This window comes from Anopheles bellator, chromosome 1 (genome assembly GCF_943735745.2).
Source record: "Anopheles bellator chromosome 1, idAnoBellAS_SP24_06.2, whole genome shotgun sequence".
In the NCBI taxonomy this organism is placed as follows: domain Eukaryota; kingdom Metazoa; phylum Arthropoda; class Insecta; order Diptera; family Culicidae; genus Anopheles; species Anopheles bellator.
This window is the reverse complement of record NC_071285.1, coordinates 14,117,154-14,134,875: the sequence shown is the minus strand read 5'-3', so window position 1 is coordinate 14,134,875 and position 17,722 is coordinate 14,117,154. Positions and strand designations below refer to the sequence as shown.

Here is a 17,722-nt window from a genome sequence, read left to right as displayed (position 1 = left end):
AATCCTGGACAACGGGGGGTCAACGTCCGGCTTATGAATTTAGAAATCGATCACCCGAAAAGACGCACACCTCGCTCGCCGCCATTACTATTCATGCTGCAAACGGACAACAGTGCGGTCGCCGCGCTCTGCACTTCAAGCAGCTCCCGATCCGGATCCGGCGCGTCCGGAGGCAAAATTGCCGGGTCCAACTTTATGCTCGGTGCGTTTCCCGGTGCCGCGTGGTTTGATGAACTTTTACAAAAGCTCATCGGCTTGCCACGGTTTTTTTTTATGAATTGCCACCCGGAGAGTTGGGATTGGAAATCGGAGAAACATCGGAAAAGGCGATAATCCGCGTTGAGCGATACAGTCGATTGAAAACGGCAAACTTCGGATCGACTCGATGACATTGTTACGGTTGGGCTAGTTTTACGAGCCCATAACGCCCTGTTGTCGCTATAAAGATGCGTGGCGTGATAGGTCACGATGTAAGCCCATTTTTTCCCGGCGTACGATGTAATCTGATTTCTAACTATAAATCCGAATGGCAGTTTTTAAAATAATTTAAAATACAAACAAAGCCCAAACCGAGAACGTAAGGCCATCAAACACAAATGGCAAACCATGATATTGAACTCCACTTACCGGGGAACGGTCGGCGGGGAGTTCTCTCGAAAGATGAAACGGCGTTTGTGGCATCGAAACTGGTCATCCAGAGCCCCCGGCGTGTTCACGGTCGGCCGAGTCCCAATGGCCAGATGCCAATAGAGCCCGAGCAGTGAGACGTTAAAAATGGCAGACACAAAATAAATCCTAACATCCGGCCCCCCTTCGCACCACCGCCTTTACTACACTCCGTCGGGCCATTTACTACAGCGTTTTCCTTTTCTCTGTTTTTTTTCCGCAGATTGCCTAAGCGAATCATGCACTAGCGGCCACCGGTCCGCTGGGAATCTTAAGTCAACAGTAAAGCTCACAACTCCCATCCGAACGACGATGAAACACAAAATGGGACCGGATGGTGCACCGTTCGCATCATTGCACCGGTTCGGAGTGCCGTGTTGGCGGCACTGCTACCCGGTGCTACTGATGCTGCTACTGCCGCTGCTGGTGCCCCAGCCGGCCAATGGGTTGCCCATCACCTCCAAACCGCTCGACAACAACCCGGACCACCTGACCTGGGAGGCGGCCTGGCTGTCGGAGGACAACAGCCGCGGTGCGCTCCCGATGATCGGGGGAAAAACGAAGAAAATTACGCCGAAATCGATTTTTATCACGCCGTTCCTGAACAGCTACAACACGTCCGCCTGTCCGCCGGACTTTAAGGTGGACTACAACGGCAAGTGCATCCAGGTGGTGAGCATCAACACGGCGGACATTCTGGTAACGAAGCTGCAGAGTCTGTTCGCCCAGCACGGCCAGGACACTGGCGGTCCGGGTGGGGCGGGCGGCGAAGATGACTACGACTACGATTACGATGCGACCGGACCGTACCAGGTCAATTTGCCGCTGAGCATTGATCTGTCACCGGAACTGCCGGTGGTGCCGGCGGTGTCCCAAGGACCCAAGCTGACGTATCAGGACAACCTGGGACCGAGCTTCTACGACAGTGCGATGGTCGACATTGCAACCGTCGAACAGGACAAGGCCAAGATAACGACCGTCTCGGTGGACGGTGCCTCGAACAAGCCCTTTCTTGCGACAACTGCCGCCACCAACGCGGGACCGGCAGGAACAACCTTCAGCAGCAGCAGCAGCAGCAGCACCGGAAGCAGCACTGGTTCCGATCAAACCGGAGCCGAAAGTGACATCTCCTTTCTGGCGTTCGAAAGTCTACCGAACGGAACACTCGCTGGTCAGATCGAGCTGGACGGGCACAATCGCACGGTGGTGCAGAGCATTTTTGTTTCGTCCACTACACCGGATACTCCGGCAACCGGCGACGGTGGCGGCAGCAGCAGCACAACGCAGTCTGCTACTACCACTGAGCTGGATACTGAACCCGGTACGCCAACTGATCGCGTTGGTGACACGGTGGCTACTGATGCTACTATGGCTACTGGCACGACCCTAGGTAGCACTGTACCGGTGCGAGGTGATACGATGACGACGACGACCGCTTTCGATCAGGAGGAAACCTATACGATCGACAGGGAGGAAGCATCCAGCACTACGCAGAATGTGGCCAGCAGCACCCCTACCGAGGCTGGTACCGCTGCAGCACTCCTTCAGTTCGACGCGGACCCAGAGGAGACATTAAAGCTGGAGCTGGCCGAAGAATCGCTGCTGTTGGAGAACAATCACAGCTCGACGGTTTCGGTGGATCTCTCGACGACGGACGTATCCGACATGATCGACCTGGACACGGTGCCCACCTCGGAGACGGAATCGAGTGACGAGCCGACGATCGTGACGGGGCAGGAAGCAAGCACGACGAAGAGCTCCGACAACGGAGGACTGCCGCCGTCAGCATCTACAAAACCGTCGGTACAGATCATAACACCGATCCGTGGTAACTGGGATCTAGGGTTTATGGGCGGATCGCCGGTTCCGGCGCAGTTGGTGGCTGCTAGTCACGTTCAACAGGATCGCACAACGCGCGCCACTCCCGAAACTACCACAGTGGCCATCGAACGATGGACTGAGCAACCACCAAAGGCACGCAACAGCAGCGAGACGGACAGATCGAAAGCTGCTGCTGCTAACGAGCACCCGATCGTAGCGGAGGGAACCACTCGGTTCAGGTATCAGCTCCCCACTTCGACGCAACTGAGTCCAGCGGCAATACCGGTCAGTAGCACCAGCTTCGCGCTGGAAATAAAGCCGATTCCAACGACTCCACCCAACAACGACCGCTACATGGAGCAGCTGCGAAAAATCAACGAAATCGTGGCCGAAAAACGTCGCCTTCAGCAGCAACAGGAACAGCAGCTGGCCAGCTCCTCGAGCACGCGCATAAGATTCCCGTCACGTGACGATGAGCCACTGCGAGGGGCCGAAAGCGTTAGCCACTATCAGCAGGCAGCCGGAGCGGTGCGGTTCCCCGGGACAGCGACGAACCGTTTGACACCGAGCGGTAACCGCTTGCCAGACATCTTCCCCAAGAAATCGGCCGACAGTACGACTCAGCGGCCCGCCTTCTGGTGGTTACCGTCCGGGTGGGAGGTGGACCAGACGGGCAACAAACCGATGCTGCTGCGCTTCTGGTCCCGCATGCCGCTGGTGCGCGATAGTTCCGCGCCCCCGGCGTCCGGTACCGAGAGCCAAACGGAGCACCTCTCCAACAACAATCGATTGCGTTCGTCCAGTAGCTTCCAGCAGCCACAACATTATCAACAGCAGCAGCAGCAGCAGCAGTTCAGCAATCATCTCCCGGCAGCCACCGGAGCATCACATCCGGTCGCTTCGGCAAGGGGTAACTCGAAGAGTCCTAGCGAGAACTTCTACAAGGAAGTTTCCGCCCAGGAGGTCTACAAGGTCATGAACGCTCGGCAGCTTAACCACCGCAAGCGATAAGCCGGCAGCGCAGCCACGATCCTTTCGTATGTCGATCCCTTGCCTGCGTGCATCCAGGAGCAGGCAACCTTAACCAAAGTCCAATAGCAGGCTACACGAGTCCAGCTTTAAGTATTACATAGTGTCCATGTCTACCAGCGAAAGCTCACCGAGGCCACCGCGGTTGAAAGGTGGCCTCGGCCTCCCCCCTACATCAATACCCTCTGGCGCGTCTGTGTACGATCCGTAGGGTAGGGTAGGGCCTGGCTGGGATCATATCCTGCTGCTGTTGTGTTGTAAGTTATTGCGTAGTGTTACTAGCGTTGGCCATCCAGCCGCCAATCGTCTGATCCTTCGCCGAGAGACGCGCTTCTAGGCGCGTATAACTATCAGGCTACGTCAGGACATCACGTCAGAAGACGACTTCATCCTCCGCGAGCCACGATGCGTTAACGATGCGTGTCTGTTGTACAGTAAGGTTCTCGCACCGTGGTTTAAGTTCTGCTGACGCTTCCGCTAAGGATGTTACCCTCAGCTTCCGTTTCACTGCACGCTTAATTCCATTCCGGAACCGGACAATCTGTGATATTGTGTTTCAAAGTTGCGCATTCTTATCTGTTTGTGACCGACAACTTTACCTTTTACTCACGCCTTTTTCTTTTAGTTTCGTGTTATTAAGCTTTACGCCCCAGCAAAACCAGCCAAACAATCGACGCAAAAGAAGTATTTTCGCACTAAGAAAAATACTAATCTTTTAGAGCTCGCTGCCATTATTTTACTACCACCTGCTACCGCCTAGTGTTACGACTACTTATTATTTTCCTGCACGAAGCGATCGGGCTCGCGGTAGGTGAAGTCAAGGAAGCCCAATACAAGGGGGGCCCACCGTGTAGCGGCAGGGGTCCGCAGGCGAGGAAAGATCAGACGATTGCCATTTGATGTCCATGTACCAAGTAGGGAGCGCAAGCGCTACATACCCAAGCTGTAGATGTACCGGCGTACGGCCTCTCGCCGGAACATGTAGAGCAGAAACGAGAAACTCTAGTATTGTACACCCCCTACACCACACACCGCCCACCCAGTCCAGTGCTCGTTCTGCGTGCGCCTTCCGGACGCTTGGCAAGCAAACGAGCAGGAGTTTGAACTCTTCACAAAGATCCTCTTCCGGCGGGTGGTCACAGCCCAGAATAGCCACAGCTCTCCAGTACCTTCCGTTCCGTTCCGCATTCCCGGACTACATTGTACATAGCTACGATATTTACCGTATTATGAAGTTTTGTGTTGTAGAGTTTAGCGTTAGAGATATAGTCCCTAAGCATTAATCCCGTCTTAGCACGTACGTCGTAAAAAGGGACGCGGACACAATGCGGATGACGTAAAGAACCGTTTCACTCCCCGTCACTACGAGCAGGAAGCGCAAAGGTGTCTGGTGTCGTCCCGACTTACATTTCCTCCCCTCGAAATGTGTATGTTCGATGTGTAGAATGGCCCCTTTGCTGCGCCATTGATACAGTGCAGAGGTTTCTCCATACATATGACCGGGCGGAGGGCAGACCCGTTACTACTTACTCCATTTAATCCGTAGGAGATTGTGCTCAAGTTTATCACACGAAAAGGCGCACACATCGACGGCCATCGATCGATCAATCGACCAGCGGGCCGCGAGAAAACCCTTGCAGAGTACCCGCCTTAATAACGCACAACCTCCCCCCTTCTTGGGGGGCGGTTTCAGTCCCCGGTTCCCGGCGTGTATTGGGTTTGGATTAGGAGCGATACAAAGAGGAGAGATCACAGTGAAGCAGTGTGTCGCGATGTATGTGCCAAATATATATGTACATGTGTATGTTTAACAAACGAAATCGATTGTCTTCATTGCTGCTTGCGGTGGTTGCGGAAGGAGAAAACGGAGACGATCACACCATAGTATCACACCCAGCCGATCATCATGGAGCTCAATATCCTTACTATTGGTATTGTACAAAGTTTATTTTTCAGACCAAATCCGTGTTGAAGCGCTCAGCGAATTCTGTTCTGTCCTTTAAATGCTTTAAACATAAAATTACGGCATTACGACGGCATTGGTTTTATTGTAAATAGTGATCTGAATTGAAATGTAGCGATGAGCAGGAGCAATCAAATGTGTTTGCTGTCTAGTGGACACTTGTATCTGTCTGTCTTAAATGTCCTGAGAGGAGGTAACACAGTTAATCCCCGCTGTAGAAATAGAACCGTAGAGAAGAAAGAAACAAGTAATGGTGAAAATGGTTCCATGTTTTATTACGCACACTCTCCCCCCGAGCACACGTTTTTACAATGATGATGACGAAATAATGGAATACACAGCAACGCCTACGGTAGGTAGTGGCCGAGCCGAGTTGTGCGTGCGTCATTTATGCTCATCACTTATCACATCCTGCGCACCGAAGCGGCTGCCTGGCCGCTGTAGTAATACTTTAAGTAAAGCAGTTGTACCAAACGATTCGCGGGTACACTCAATAAACTGCCGGTCGCTACTCCCGTTGATACTTTGTGAATGCTAAAAACACCTGCTCCAAGCTTGTTTGGCCGATGGAATAGTCCTCGATGTTGAGCCACTGCTTGGCACGCTCCATGATGCCGAAGATCTGCGACCACTTCATGTTACTAGAGCGTATGTAGTACGTCAGCAAATCCTGATACTCTTCCCTATTGGAGGTGAATGAACGATGAACGGTCATTAATCAAAACTATCTCGTTTTAGCGCTCCCGAATGCTTACTTGAGGGTCGAGTCCGGAAACTGTGTGACGATGTGATCCTTAATGTTTTGCAAATCGATCGTATCGCCGTTGACGGCAGCATCCTTGCCATCCTTACCCTTTCCTGCCGCACCGTCGCCGCCCCGCTTCGCTTTGATGGTCAGCACGAATCCTTGCGAGAACTTGTTCTTCAAGTGTTGCGGGGAACCGAGACACTTGAACTCCCCGTTCACCATGATGGCCAGGCGCGTGCAGAGCGCTTCGCACTCTTCCATGCTGTGCGACGTGAGCACGATCGTCTTGCCACTGTCGCGCATCCGGCAGACGCCGTTCCACAGGTTGCGCTTTGCGCCCGGATCCATCCCGGAGGTGGGTTCGTCCAAGTATACGACCGACGGGTTACCGAGCATGGCCAGGGCCGTGCTGAGCTTGCGCTTGTTGCCTCCACTGTACGCTTTGACCTGCTTATCGAGATGCTTGTCGAAACCGAACTGTCGTGCCAGGTGAAGGCTCAGGGCCGGAATGTTGGCTCGCGGGACGCCACGTAAGAGAGAGAACAGCTTCAGTGTTTCGCGGCCCGTAAGGTCCTCGATCAGTGCGTCAAACTGGGGACAGTAGCCGATGTGCTGGTGCACCTTCTTCAGTTCGCTCTTCAAACTGTGACCCTTGATCCAGGCGTCACCGAACGATATCGTCTCATCGCCCGACAGCATCTTGAAGGTCGTCGTCTTACCGGCCCCGTTTGCTCCCAGCAATCCGAAGCACTCGTAACTGCAAAATCCCGACGGGGAAGCTGTCAAAACCCGGCCGACTCCGAATAAGTTCCCCCTGCACCCGGTACTCACCTGTTCATGCCCAGGCTGATTTGATTGACGGCCAAAAAGCTGCTGTAGTACTTCGTCATCCCTTGCACGACCAGATTGGTGCGGTATCGTTCCTCTTCCGGCAGCGTAGCGATCCGGTCTTTCTCCCGCTTCACGTCCGAATCCATCTCCGTTGTCTCCGTTGCCCGGTGCCGTTTCCGATGGTACCATTCGCGGCCCTTCTGCACGATTAGCTTCAGCACTTTGAAGTCGAGCAGAAATAGTAGCACAAAGTAGATAACGGTCATCACGAGACTGTACAGCAGATGGCGGCCGATACCGGGACGGTCCCACTGATAGTAGTACAGTGTTTCGTCGCAGATCGGCAGCGCTGTTACGCCCGGTGGACGATCCGCCTGGCAAGTATCAATCGTCACCGACATGTGGCTCAGGTTCACGATGGCATCACAGAGGGCAAAGTGGGGAAAAATCAGAAACACGTTCGAAAGCACCTCGGAAAGCTCCTCCAGCTCGAACATGTCCGTCCCGAGCAGATACACAAAGATGAACAGGGCCGTTCCGGTGACAATGTACGCAACACTGATTCGGATGAAGGCGGCCGGTGGCACGTTGTAGTACAGCGTGACGATGTAAGTGAGCGGCAACGCCGGAACCCCGATGAACAAAAACACCGAGTACAGGCGGAACACCTCGCCACCGGTGCTGAAACCCGGCTCTTGAAAAATGGCCACCGTGATGATGATGAAGATGCAGACGAACGCGTACGTCAGATAGTCCCAGAGGAACCCGGTGAGCCAGTACGTAAATCGGTTCACACCGCTGACGAGCTGAAGCAGTTTGGCTTTGGTGATTCGCTCGCGGATGTAGAAAATCACGTAGAACCCCACCACGAAGGACATCGCAAAGCCGGTGTAGTACGCCAACTGGAAGCCAAGGTTGTTGAACGTCCGCATGAGTTGCAACTGGAAATCAGGAACCAGGAAAGTGTTATCGTAATGGACGCGGATCATGTTCCCGTTGGAGGCCTACCCGTGTCTCGTCGGTGTACGGTAGAGGGAAATTCGCCAGCGCGATGCTGCTGTCGGACGAATTGGTGTACGTACGCAGGAGCGCGTTGTGCATCATCAACAACGACACGGCCGGCGAATGGAGTGCCTCGTTGTTGAACCACGCCGTAAGGTTATCCCGCACGATGCCGGCCCCGACGATGAACTGTCGATTTACGATCACCAGGTTCTGCTCGGTGAAGTACAAAAACACATCCTCCATCCAGCCGACGAAGCCCGTTACTAACCCGGGTATGTTTTGAAAGAGGTTGAAATAGTTTTGTAGGATGCTGTGAAGAGAGAACCGATTGAGAACCGCGCCATTCCGTGCTGAATCAGACACGACACTTACATTGCTTCCAGCGGTCCCGTTTCCTCAAAGGGATCCCTCTGGACGAGGGTGACCGAGGGGTTAAAGAATCGCAAGCCAATCACCAGCGAAGGCATATCGTCCGATCCGCCCCAGTTGCGTACCACAGCAATCGTGACGGCTACGAAGAGTACCGGAATCAGAACTTGCACCACCAGCAGGAACCAGTTGCGGTGGGTTTGGTAGATCTTCTTCAGGAACAGTGCACCGATCTGATTGCGGAAGCGCTTCAAGCCTCCCAGTAGCTCATAGTCCTCGACGGATAACCGTGACTCTAGATCCGTTCCCGTGCTGTAGGAATGCAGACTGTGAAGGCTGGCTTCTTCAGCTGCCGCCTGAGGCTGAGGGTTGTCGGAACCGACCTTCATAAACACTTCCTCTAACGAGGTGAGCGAGATGCCAAAATCACCGATCTTGAGTTCCTCGCCCCACTCTTCCAGTTCCTCGAGTAGCTTCTGGAAGCCGCGGGCATGTTCCTCCTGCAGCAGGTAGGTTAGCTCCGAGCCGACATTCGATTCGACCTGAATGAAAGGGATGTGCTTTCGGAGCAGCTCCGTCACCCGCTCAACGTCACAGTCCGGCTGCTTGACGCAGATCAGCCGGTACCCGACGCCAAACTTTTTCTTCAGGAAAAACGACGAACCCACGGCCTTCAGCTTTCCCTCGGCCATGATCGCAATGCGATCGCCCAGCATGTCCGCCTCGTCCATGAAGTGCGTCGAGAGGATCATCGTCCGGCGGGCTTTCTCCGCAATCAACAGATCCCACAGGGCGCGGCGAGCAGCCGGATCCATACCGGAGGTGGGCTCATCGCAGAGCACCACCTTCGAGCCGGCACACAGGGCGATGCCGACGCAAAGCTTTCGCTTCATGCCCCCGGAAAGGCTCGACGATCGAACGTTCGCCTTGTCGTTCAACTCGAGCGCCCGGATGTACTTCTCGATCTCGTACTGCACCTGTACGGACGATAGCCCCTTCAGCCGGCCGTAGAAATAGAGATGCTCACGGACGGTGAGTGCGTCGAACAGGATGTTGTGCTGCGGGCAGTACCCCAGCGAGGACCGAACTTGCCGCATTTCGGTCCGGATGTCGTGACCCCAGATGATCGCAGTTCCCGCCGTCGGCCGCTTCATGCCGGTCAGCATCGACATGGTGGTCGTTTTGCCGGCCCCGTTGTGGCCCAGCAGGGCCGTGATTTGACCCTCGAACATGTTAAAGGTGAGTCCCTCGACGGCCACCTTCTTGTTGGAGTACACTTTCTGCAATGCCTGGATTTGGATGCGCGGTACGCGTCCTTTCGGCTCGGCTTCGATATTTTCGTTTCCACCATCAACCGCCGTCTTTTCACCGGCGTGCTCTGGAAGCAACGGAATGAAGTGAGGTTAAGAAGTCAAGACGCAAAACTCCGTTTGCCACAACGTACCGCTGGGTGGCGGGCGTTCACCGCACCAGAATCGCCTCGTGATCGGGAAGTACCAGGGTTGGGCGAGACCGAAATCGCCCGGAAACACCTGCTCGATGTAGAGCGCAAGCAGCATGTAGATCGCGGCGTCCCCGAGCAACATTAGCAGCATCTGCCCGATGTTGATATCGTCAAACGGGCTGTCGTGGAACAGTGTGGACCACTGCACTCCGATCGCTGCGCCCTCGTAAACACCGACCAGCCGCATCGCGAACCCGATCGCCGAATTGAGGAGCAACGAAGAGCCCAGCTTCTGCGGTACGCTCAGATTGCGGTAGTCCTGCACCATGATTATGTACGGCGCGAAGGCCAGGAACCAAACGATGGCCGCGACCGCCCCGCCCGAGTTGGCCTTCGAGAACAGGGTGCTGAGCAGGAACGAGAAGGTGATGATCGCGATACCGTACACCGCAAAAATCAACCAGACGGCGCTCCAGTCCGAGTGCGTGAGCACCGACACGTGCGGCGTAGAGTACCAGGGTACCTTCAGGAACACTACCACCAGGCAGACGGAGATCTGCGTGAACACGAAACACTTGACGAACCACGTGCTCCAAAGCACCCAGTTCCGGAGGCCCATGATCTTCATCGCTTCCTTGATCTGCTTCTCCTTCTCGAACAGTATGCTCTTTACGATGCTGATGCACGGGTAAATGAACGCCAGCATCACCGAGATGGGCAGGAACGTTGTCAAGCTGGACGGGAAACTGTCCTCGCGAAACGGAGGGTACGGAAACCGCTGCAGATACACATCCGGAACGGGCTCGGCGATCACTTTGATTCGCTCCGCGAACGCTTTGAAGATGAAGTGCTGGATGCTGAGGAACCCCTCGCGGAAATAGCCCGGCGAGGGGCCACCGTCGCTGTCCTCGGAAAACCGAGCGCCACCGTCCGCACGGCCACCCCAGCGGCGATCCGTTTGCCAGCTGTGGCCCACGACGAACTGGGCGCGCTGTTCGCCCGGAAACCGTAACCGATAGGACAGATGCCTCGGCAACGTCGTGGACTGGTTGAGCCGAATGTCGAATTCGATGCCCGCGAACGCATTGCTGGCCAGTAGAAAATTGTGTAGCATCGTGCCGTTCGGGAATGCTACCACATTCAGTTCCGTCCACCCGCCAATTGGCTGCATCAGTTCCCGCAGTGCTGGCCCATCGGGCGAGTAGGCGAGCGTATCGTGGAACGGTATGGCCAGGTTTCTCCTGCGGGCACGGAAAAGGGAAGTAAAGTGGTAAAGTTCCGAACACATGTTAGCCTTGAACTGTTTCGTCGGGGTGAGGTGTCTCTCTGACGCGTTTGAAGGGTTGACCCCAGAGGGCTCTTGACTCGTAAAACTGCATACCATCTATAGGAGCGGTCCGGACAAATGCACCACTCAGATAGATAAAGCAGGCACCCGGCGGTGCCCTTTTTTAAATTACGTCGGTCAATGTTTGAGATTCGGTATTTGCGTGCAGTAATCGATACAATGTGATACTAATTTTAAAACCACTCCGCAAATACTCCCCTTATCATTGCTATCGGCGAATGGCGAATGACTTCAAAATAGGCCTCTTTCGTCTTTCAAACTTGCCAACTCTTGCCGAATCGAACAGATAGTTGCAACAGTGGGGTGACGAAATATTATACAACTTGCTGACCGGTGCCAGCAAGGGGTCTGAGTCATCCGGAGCCATCGTACGGAACCGAGTTCGCGAAGCGGTACAATAGAAAGCCTTTTTATCCTCTTATCAGAGAACATCGCGACGCGCTTGCCACACCGCTTCCCGAACCGGGCGGTCCTTGGGCGATTATGAATAAACCTAATTCAACGTTGGGCAGCCCGCTTAATCGATGACGTTACGGTTTTACTGTGCCCGGGTCGTTTTCTCCTCACTCGGGCTAGGTTCGGCCGCGACTTCATCGCGATAAACCCGACAACAATAAAGTGTCCGCAGCATGCAGCCAGACTACCAGTTTGCTCGGTGTGGGGTGTAGCTTCCTTTCACCCAGTGCGAAACCTGCGGTGTGGACTTAATCCGTGCCTCACCTGATAGCGCCAAAGTTCGTGATATCCAGCGGCTGGTAGACAGATACGTGCGGGACGTTTTCGATTTCCGTTAAACTGCGCAGTCCCACCATCAGCAGCATGAACAGGGGCGGAATAAAGATCTCCACCAGGCTGGATATTTTGTACCGCCAGTGCAGCAGAAAGTTCTTCCAAAGCAGCAACCAAAACATGCCCCATCCGGACGTTCCGACCGGTTGGGTGAGGGTAGTCGCCGGTCCGGTGCTCGCGGTTTGTGCGGTTAGGACGGTCATGCTTGATCGACGGTTTACTTCCGGTACACTTCTCAACACGTGTTCTGCTAGCACGCAAAGAGATCTTTAAGGTTTGGTTTTTGTTTTCGGTTTTGGATGCGCTACAAAAGGCTGGCACTGTAGTATAACACTGATACTGACATCACCCTTTGCCACTCAACCTATTGTTTCAGTCGTTGTTCGATTCACACCGAGAGAGCGCGGAAATATTTCGAATGCAATATTCGCCACTGGCGCAACGGTCACAACAGACACTCGGAACAACGCAGCAGAGTCACCCAGTGCACAGCGGTGCACAGTGAATTGTGGTGCCCAGCACCTGCGCCGCACCGTAAGTGATCTCTCTATGCCGAACGTCTTGAACCAACTAACCTGCGGCTCGGTGTCGCACTGGTTGCGCTCCGAAAAACAGGTGCTTCTTTATCCATTCATTCTGATAAGCCCCGGCTGCCCCCGTTGATACGTTTTTGCCTAAATTTTTTCGCGCTAATCACAAATCCTAGATGGATAAATTGATAAAAACCGATCACGGCGGTGAACCGCGCGATAAGGGACGCCAGTGAGCAGTGTCGATAAAAGAGCTGGCGCTCTATCATCGTTCCTGTCGCGCGAAAAACACGGAGTTCAGCGTCCGCCTGTCGGTGATTAAGCGGGAAAGTAGCATTTCGTTCCGGGGAGCCGTTTCGAGCAATAACGTTAATTTATGTTCGACAGTAAACCGACAAAGGTGCATCATCAAAGTGCGCCAGGAGTTGCGGCTGCTTCCGAAACTGGGCACGTAGTAAAAACCCTCCATAAAAAGTGACAGCGTTCCGTGTCAAGGGCAACGTTGGGAAATACCGAGCATTCCCCCTGATCGGTTATCGCGGATTCAAATTTTATTTCCTTCCGATCGCACCTTTGCATGCAAGTCGAACGCGCCACACGCTACAACGTGTCAAGCAACCTTGGCACGGAGCCCACCTTGGCGCTGCTCTATGCACCTCGGTTCTGGTGACAGCCGACTGTTCATTGTTTTTGTTTTCAATTCCGAGGAACGGCTCGCAGTTGAATCGAGCCGCAGTTCGTCGTCTTTGCAGTTGGTTGTTCTTTTTGCCATTCTATTGCTTTTCGTGTTTCGTTTTTTCGCTTAGTCACCGCACCCGTATGTGTCACGAAGCTCAGTCAGTTCACGCGTTTTCGATTGCACCACCCGAGCGAGCACAATGTCTTCTACGGAGCTGGAAAACGAAAGCCTGCTCATACAGATCCGGGCACAGCTTAGCGAGCGTAAAATAAAGCTGTGGGAAGCACCGTACCTTACCGAGGCGCGCACGGCAAACGAACCGGAGATGCGGCGATTGGCCGAAACGCTCGGACCGGAAGCTGGTATTCCCAGCGATCGGTGTGAGATCGCGCTACGGTCGCTGCAGCAAAACGCGCTGGAAAAACTGCAGGCGAAAGATGAGTTTCAGAAGACGGGATTGGCCACGGTGAAGGTGCGAGCGCCGACCCAGGCCGGAGCGAACCGATCGTTCGATCTGAAGCTTAAGGTGACCGACCTGGGCAGCACCCTTTGCGAGCTGGTCGGGCAACGACTTTCGGTGGATGCGCAAAAGTGAGTCATCGACGACAAGATGGCGCACGAGTTAGGTTAGGAAGCAAGCACAAACGGACTGCGTTTCTTTTTCTTTTCCCGGAAAGAATTAAGCTGGTCTGCGGTGGCAAGGTTGTAAACGGTGTGCACACACTTGAAGAACAGAAACTGACGAACGGAGCGATCGTTATGGCGCTGGTGATGGCGCACAGTGAGGCGGAGGCGAAGCGCGAGTGCTCGACTTACGATCGCGTGCAAAAGATCCGGGCCGATGCCGAGCTGCTGATCAACGAGAACGACAGTGCGAAGATGATGAGCGTAAGGCGTAGCCCCTCTCTTCCCTAGAACTAATGCGCTGTTCAATTTGTTTTGATCAGTCAATCAGCCATGTTCAATGATTTTTGACTCTTATTTCGTTTTACCCTGCCGTGTAGCTCGAGGATCAGTCAGGAAATGCAATTTTTCTGCCAAAGAGCGAAAAGAAGGCCCTCCTGATGGCGCTGACGCTGTACGCGAAGGGCAAGGCTGCGCTGCAGGCTGGAAATTACGAGGAAGCGCTACTGCTGCTGCTGGAAGCGGACCAAGACTTCCGCTCGTGCAACTCACAGCTACTTAACGGGGTGGATAATTACGCTCTCCTCAATCTCGACGTTGTTTGGTGTTATCTCTGTCTGAAGGTAGGCCCGACCGCGGTGGCTCGTGGTGTCCCAGCTCTCAATTTGTCTCTGGAACTCGTTCCCTTACTTTCGTCGCAGAACCTGAACCAACTTCCGGATGCGGCCGAAAGACTGCAGCTGTGCGAGCAAAAGTTTCGCCAGAGCTATGGTGAAAATATGAAGCGCGTGACGGCGATCAAGGGTGAGCAGTCGAGCGAGAAAACGCTGCTCGTGCGGCTCCACCTGCTGAAGGCTATTCTGTACTACCACCAGAACCGGCGGGACGATGCGCGTACCATGTTTCGCGTGGTCGAGACGGAACTTCAGTCTCTGCGCATCGATGACGCGTGCCTTAGTCGCCTGATGGAGTGCGGGTACACGATGCAGGAGGCACGGCTGGCGCTGCGGGCCTGCTCGAACGACATCGAGGCCGCAATCGAGTTCATCCACACGCAGCGCCAACGGCACGAAGCGAACGAACGTCGCTCGCGCCGTGAACTGCGACTGTACGAAAGCATTGGCCATAATGTGGCAGATGCGGCGCAATACTGGCGCTTGAAACTCGAAAATGTCGATCAGCTAATGGAGATGGGGTACTCCGAGGAAATGGCCGCAATTGCGCTGAAAGAAAGTGACAACGACATCAACGGGGCGCTGAACGAATTGCAAAACAATCGAGATGCTCTGCAGGCAAAGCTTACGCGTTGCACCGTGCCTGATACCAAGCTGCTTCAGTTGCTGGTGGGACTTGGCTTCCCAGAGGAAGCGGCCCGGGTTGCGCTCAAAACGACCGCCAACGTGTACGATCGGGCAGCAGAGTTTTTGATCTCCAACGTTGCGAACGGCGGAGTTTACAGTGAGCTGCTGACTCGAGCGATCGAGGTGGACGCAGAGACCGCGTCACCCGCCGATAGCGAACCGGCAGCATCATCCAGCAAGCGACGATCTGCGCCCCGGGGGAACATCCCGGCGACATCGGCCTCTCAGTGTTCAGAGGAGAAACGACAGAAAAAGGAAATGTTGGACCTTCTTTTTAAGAGTTTTACGAAGGACATCGAAACGTCGCCGGACGTGTATTTGGATCTGTCGCTCGTGGAGGAGGCGAACTTGCTGGAGCAGTACAAAAAGCTCCTAGCTATGGATTAATCCATAGTGTGTTCTGGCAAACGTGGGCCAATGTTGGCTGGGAGTACTACCAAAAGATTGCGCATGGAAGCCGGATGGCTTATGTTATTCTAATTGGAAGCCACGAAATGTGTGACTATTGTGTGGAGAACCAAATTTGGCTGCCTCAAAGCGCTTCCAGTACGTTTGGTGCCATCCGAACAATGTTTTCGGAAAAGAAACGAGAAAATCATTTATAGCGTGAACTTCTACTTATGCATAACATTTTTATTTCATCAACAGTCTTTTTCGAGCGATAGGACTTCACCCTCAAATTCCGACTGAAAGTCAGAAGTTTCTTGTACGATGTAAGTTTTTGAAAATAAAAAGTACCTATTTTCTGTACGTGCCGCTGTATAAACGGGCTTTTCTCTGGATAAAATATGTTAAGGTGCAGTTCATGGTACAATGTCGTTATGTTCGTGCGAAGATTGTTTGTGGTCGATGGAAGAAAGCTCAAACTTGGTTTGTTTCGCGTCATTGTTAAACCTTAAAAAACACGTCTTCTTCTGTCACATTGTCAAACTCCCCTTCGTTATCATCGGTTTCTCCCGACCAGCTATTCGAATCCGCCGGACTATCAAGCTCTACCGGAAGCAGATTGTTCCAGTGGCCCTGTCCTTCCTCTTCTCCGCTAGCGGATTCGGTGCCGTCATTGTCTTCCAGGGCGCTGCGAAGCCACGGCAACTTTGCAGAGTGGTTGAGGAGCGTGTGCCAGCGTATACCGGGGATGAGTTTTACGAGTCGCAACACAATCGTAAGTCCTCTGATTTCATGGTGCGTTCGCTGTGGATCAATCGGTTGAAACAGGTTTACCGCCAACAGGTAGCGATCATCGTCGTTTACCATGAACTGCAGCAAAAGCGAATCCATGTCAACGGTCAGATCGTACCGTGAAACGTCCGGTGCGGACACTCGCAGAGTGACGAACTGGTCGTCCTGCTTCCACACCGTTTGCGGACACCGGTAGTCACACTGGAGCCGGGGAAGGATAATTCGACGATCGGCGCTCGATCGTGATTTGTTGCGACCTTTTTTTTTGTCCAGCAACCGTTGGTAAAACCTTGACTTTGCTTTAAGCGCAGACACGTTGTTGGTCGAGCTGACTGAAGAAGGTGAAATACTGGATTCTGAGTCCTTCTGTTTCGTCGCCTGTTTTTCGCTCGAACTTGGGTCTTGCATTAGTTGCTTCAGCAAGGCACTTAGTTCTTCCTGCGTGAAGTTGCACTGCATCGAGGGTGAATCGTTATCACCTTCGTCCCCGAGCATGGTGCCATCCTCGTGATAACGGGCCAAACCTTTCTCGGCAACAATTTCGGTGATAATCAAGTACGGATCGTTCGAGCTTTCATCGGTAAGCAGCACTTCGTAGCAGTGCTGCCCTGGCATGGTCAATTTTGGGTCTTCCATCGGTCTCACAACGATGGCATGCAATGACCCGGCAGAACTGTACTTGTCCAATACTTCATCATACACGGCGAGGCTTGTTTCTTCCGTCCAGCAGTCATTCCACTTCGGGTGAAGATGAGCCAACTTTGCCTTTATGGCCTACGAAATGTGAGAAAGAGCAGAATTGTTTAATAGCGCCCATAGACCGCTAATAGCTCGGCCATTACTTACACAGAATGGTGCACACTGTAAAAGAGGAGCCGGCAGCTCGAACAGGTCCTCCTTGTTCCACTGTAGTTCACAACCGAAATCAAGCAAATACATTCTCTCGTCCGATACGCTGGTAACTTGTGCGCGCTTAAAATCATTCGAATCGTCATCGCACGCAAGACAATAGTCCCCGACGGCAGGGTCCCTCAGTGGCGTTAGATTATTTCGGTTTGCCGTATAACTTTCGATCGCATTAAAAACGTCGGTAAAACTGCGTATCGGAAAAGGGCACTGAGTTAGTGAACTTGACCGTGGAATCTACCGCATGTCAATACTTACTGATCGTAACGGTAGAGATAAAAATTGTCTGGTGCATAATAGTTCGCGACAGCCACGTTGTAGCAGTTCCCTTGTTCGAGGGCCGAAAACTCGTGCTTTTCGACCGGTCGCGATGAAGATGGAGCAATGACTTCAAAGGAACCGTTCGAGCTAGAAGAACGAGCGCAATGCT

At 53.5% G+C, this 17,722-nt stretch overlaps 4 protein-coding genes across 4 annotated transcripts in view; 2 read left to right on the top strand and 2 right to left on the bottom strand.

Annotated features, from left to right (window-relative positions):
* The first annotated feature begins 990 nt into the window (after positions 1 to 990).
* On the top strand, positions 991 to 5,718 carry LOC131215082 (mucin-2-like). Its single transcript, XM_058209458.1, has one exon. The coding sequence runs from the start codon at positions 991 to 993 to the stop codon at positions 3,496 to 3,498; it is 2,508 nt and encodes an 835-aa protein (XP_058065441.1). The 3' UTR covers positions 3,499 to 5,718.
* Positions 5,719 to 5,987: 269 nt separating this feature from the next.
* On the bottom strand, positions 5,988 to 12,216 carry LOC131211252 (phospholipid-transporting ATPase ABCA1-like). The gene is made up of 7 exons (XM_058204659.1): positions 11,945 to 12,216; positions 9,877 to 11,117; positions 8,436 to 9,810; positions 8,067 to 8,373; positions 7,059 to 7,999; positions 6,235 to 6,984; positions 5,988 to 6,162 (listed from the first exon to the last, which is right to left on the bottom strand). The coding sequence occupies exons 1-7, from the start codon at positions 12,214 to 12,216 to the stop codon at positions 5,988 to 5,990; spliced, it is 5,061 nt and encodes a 1,686-aa protein (XP_058060642.1).
* Positions 12,217 to 13,297: 1,081 nt separating this feature from the next.
* LOC131206286 (NEDD8 ultimate buster 1) lies at positions 13,298 to 15,967 on the top strand. Its single transcript, XM_058198790.1, has 4 exons — positions 13,298 to 13,813; positions 13,900 to 14,110; positions 14,227 to 14,469; positions 14,548 to 15,967. The coding sequence occupies exons 1-4, from the start codon at positions 13,422 to 13,424 to the stop codon at positions 15,592 to 15,594; spliced, it is 1,893 nt and encodes a 630-aa protein (XP_058054773.1). The 5' UTR covers positions 13,298 to 13,421; the 3' UTR covers positions 15,595 to 15,967.
* The window catches only part of LOC131215081 (putative ATP-dependent RNA helicase TDRD12), a 6,836-nt gene continuing 4,948 nt past the window's right edge, over positions 15,835 to 17,722 (bottom strand). The window contains exons 10-12 of the mRNA XM_058209457.1: positions 17,551 to 17,680; positions 17,233 to 17,482; positions 15,835 to 17,160 (exon numbers count right to left, since the gene is read on the bottom strand). Coding sequence (XP_058065440.1) covers positions 16,096 to 17,160; positions 17,233 to 17,482; positions 17,551 to 17,680 — 1,445 coding nt within the window. The 3' untranslated portion in view covers positions 15,835 to 16,095. The remainder of the gene's footprint in view (positions 17,161 to 17,232; positions 17,483 to 17,550; positions 17,681 to 17,722) is intronic.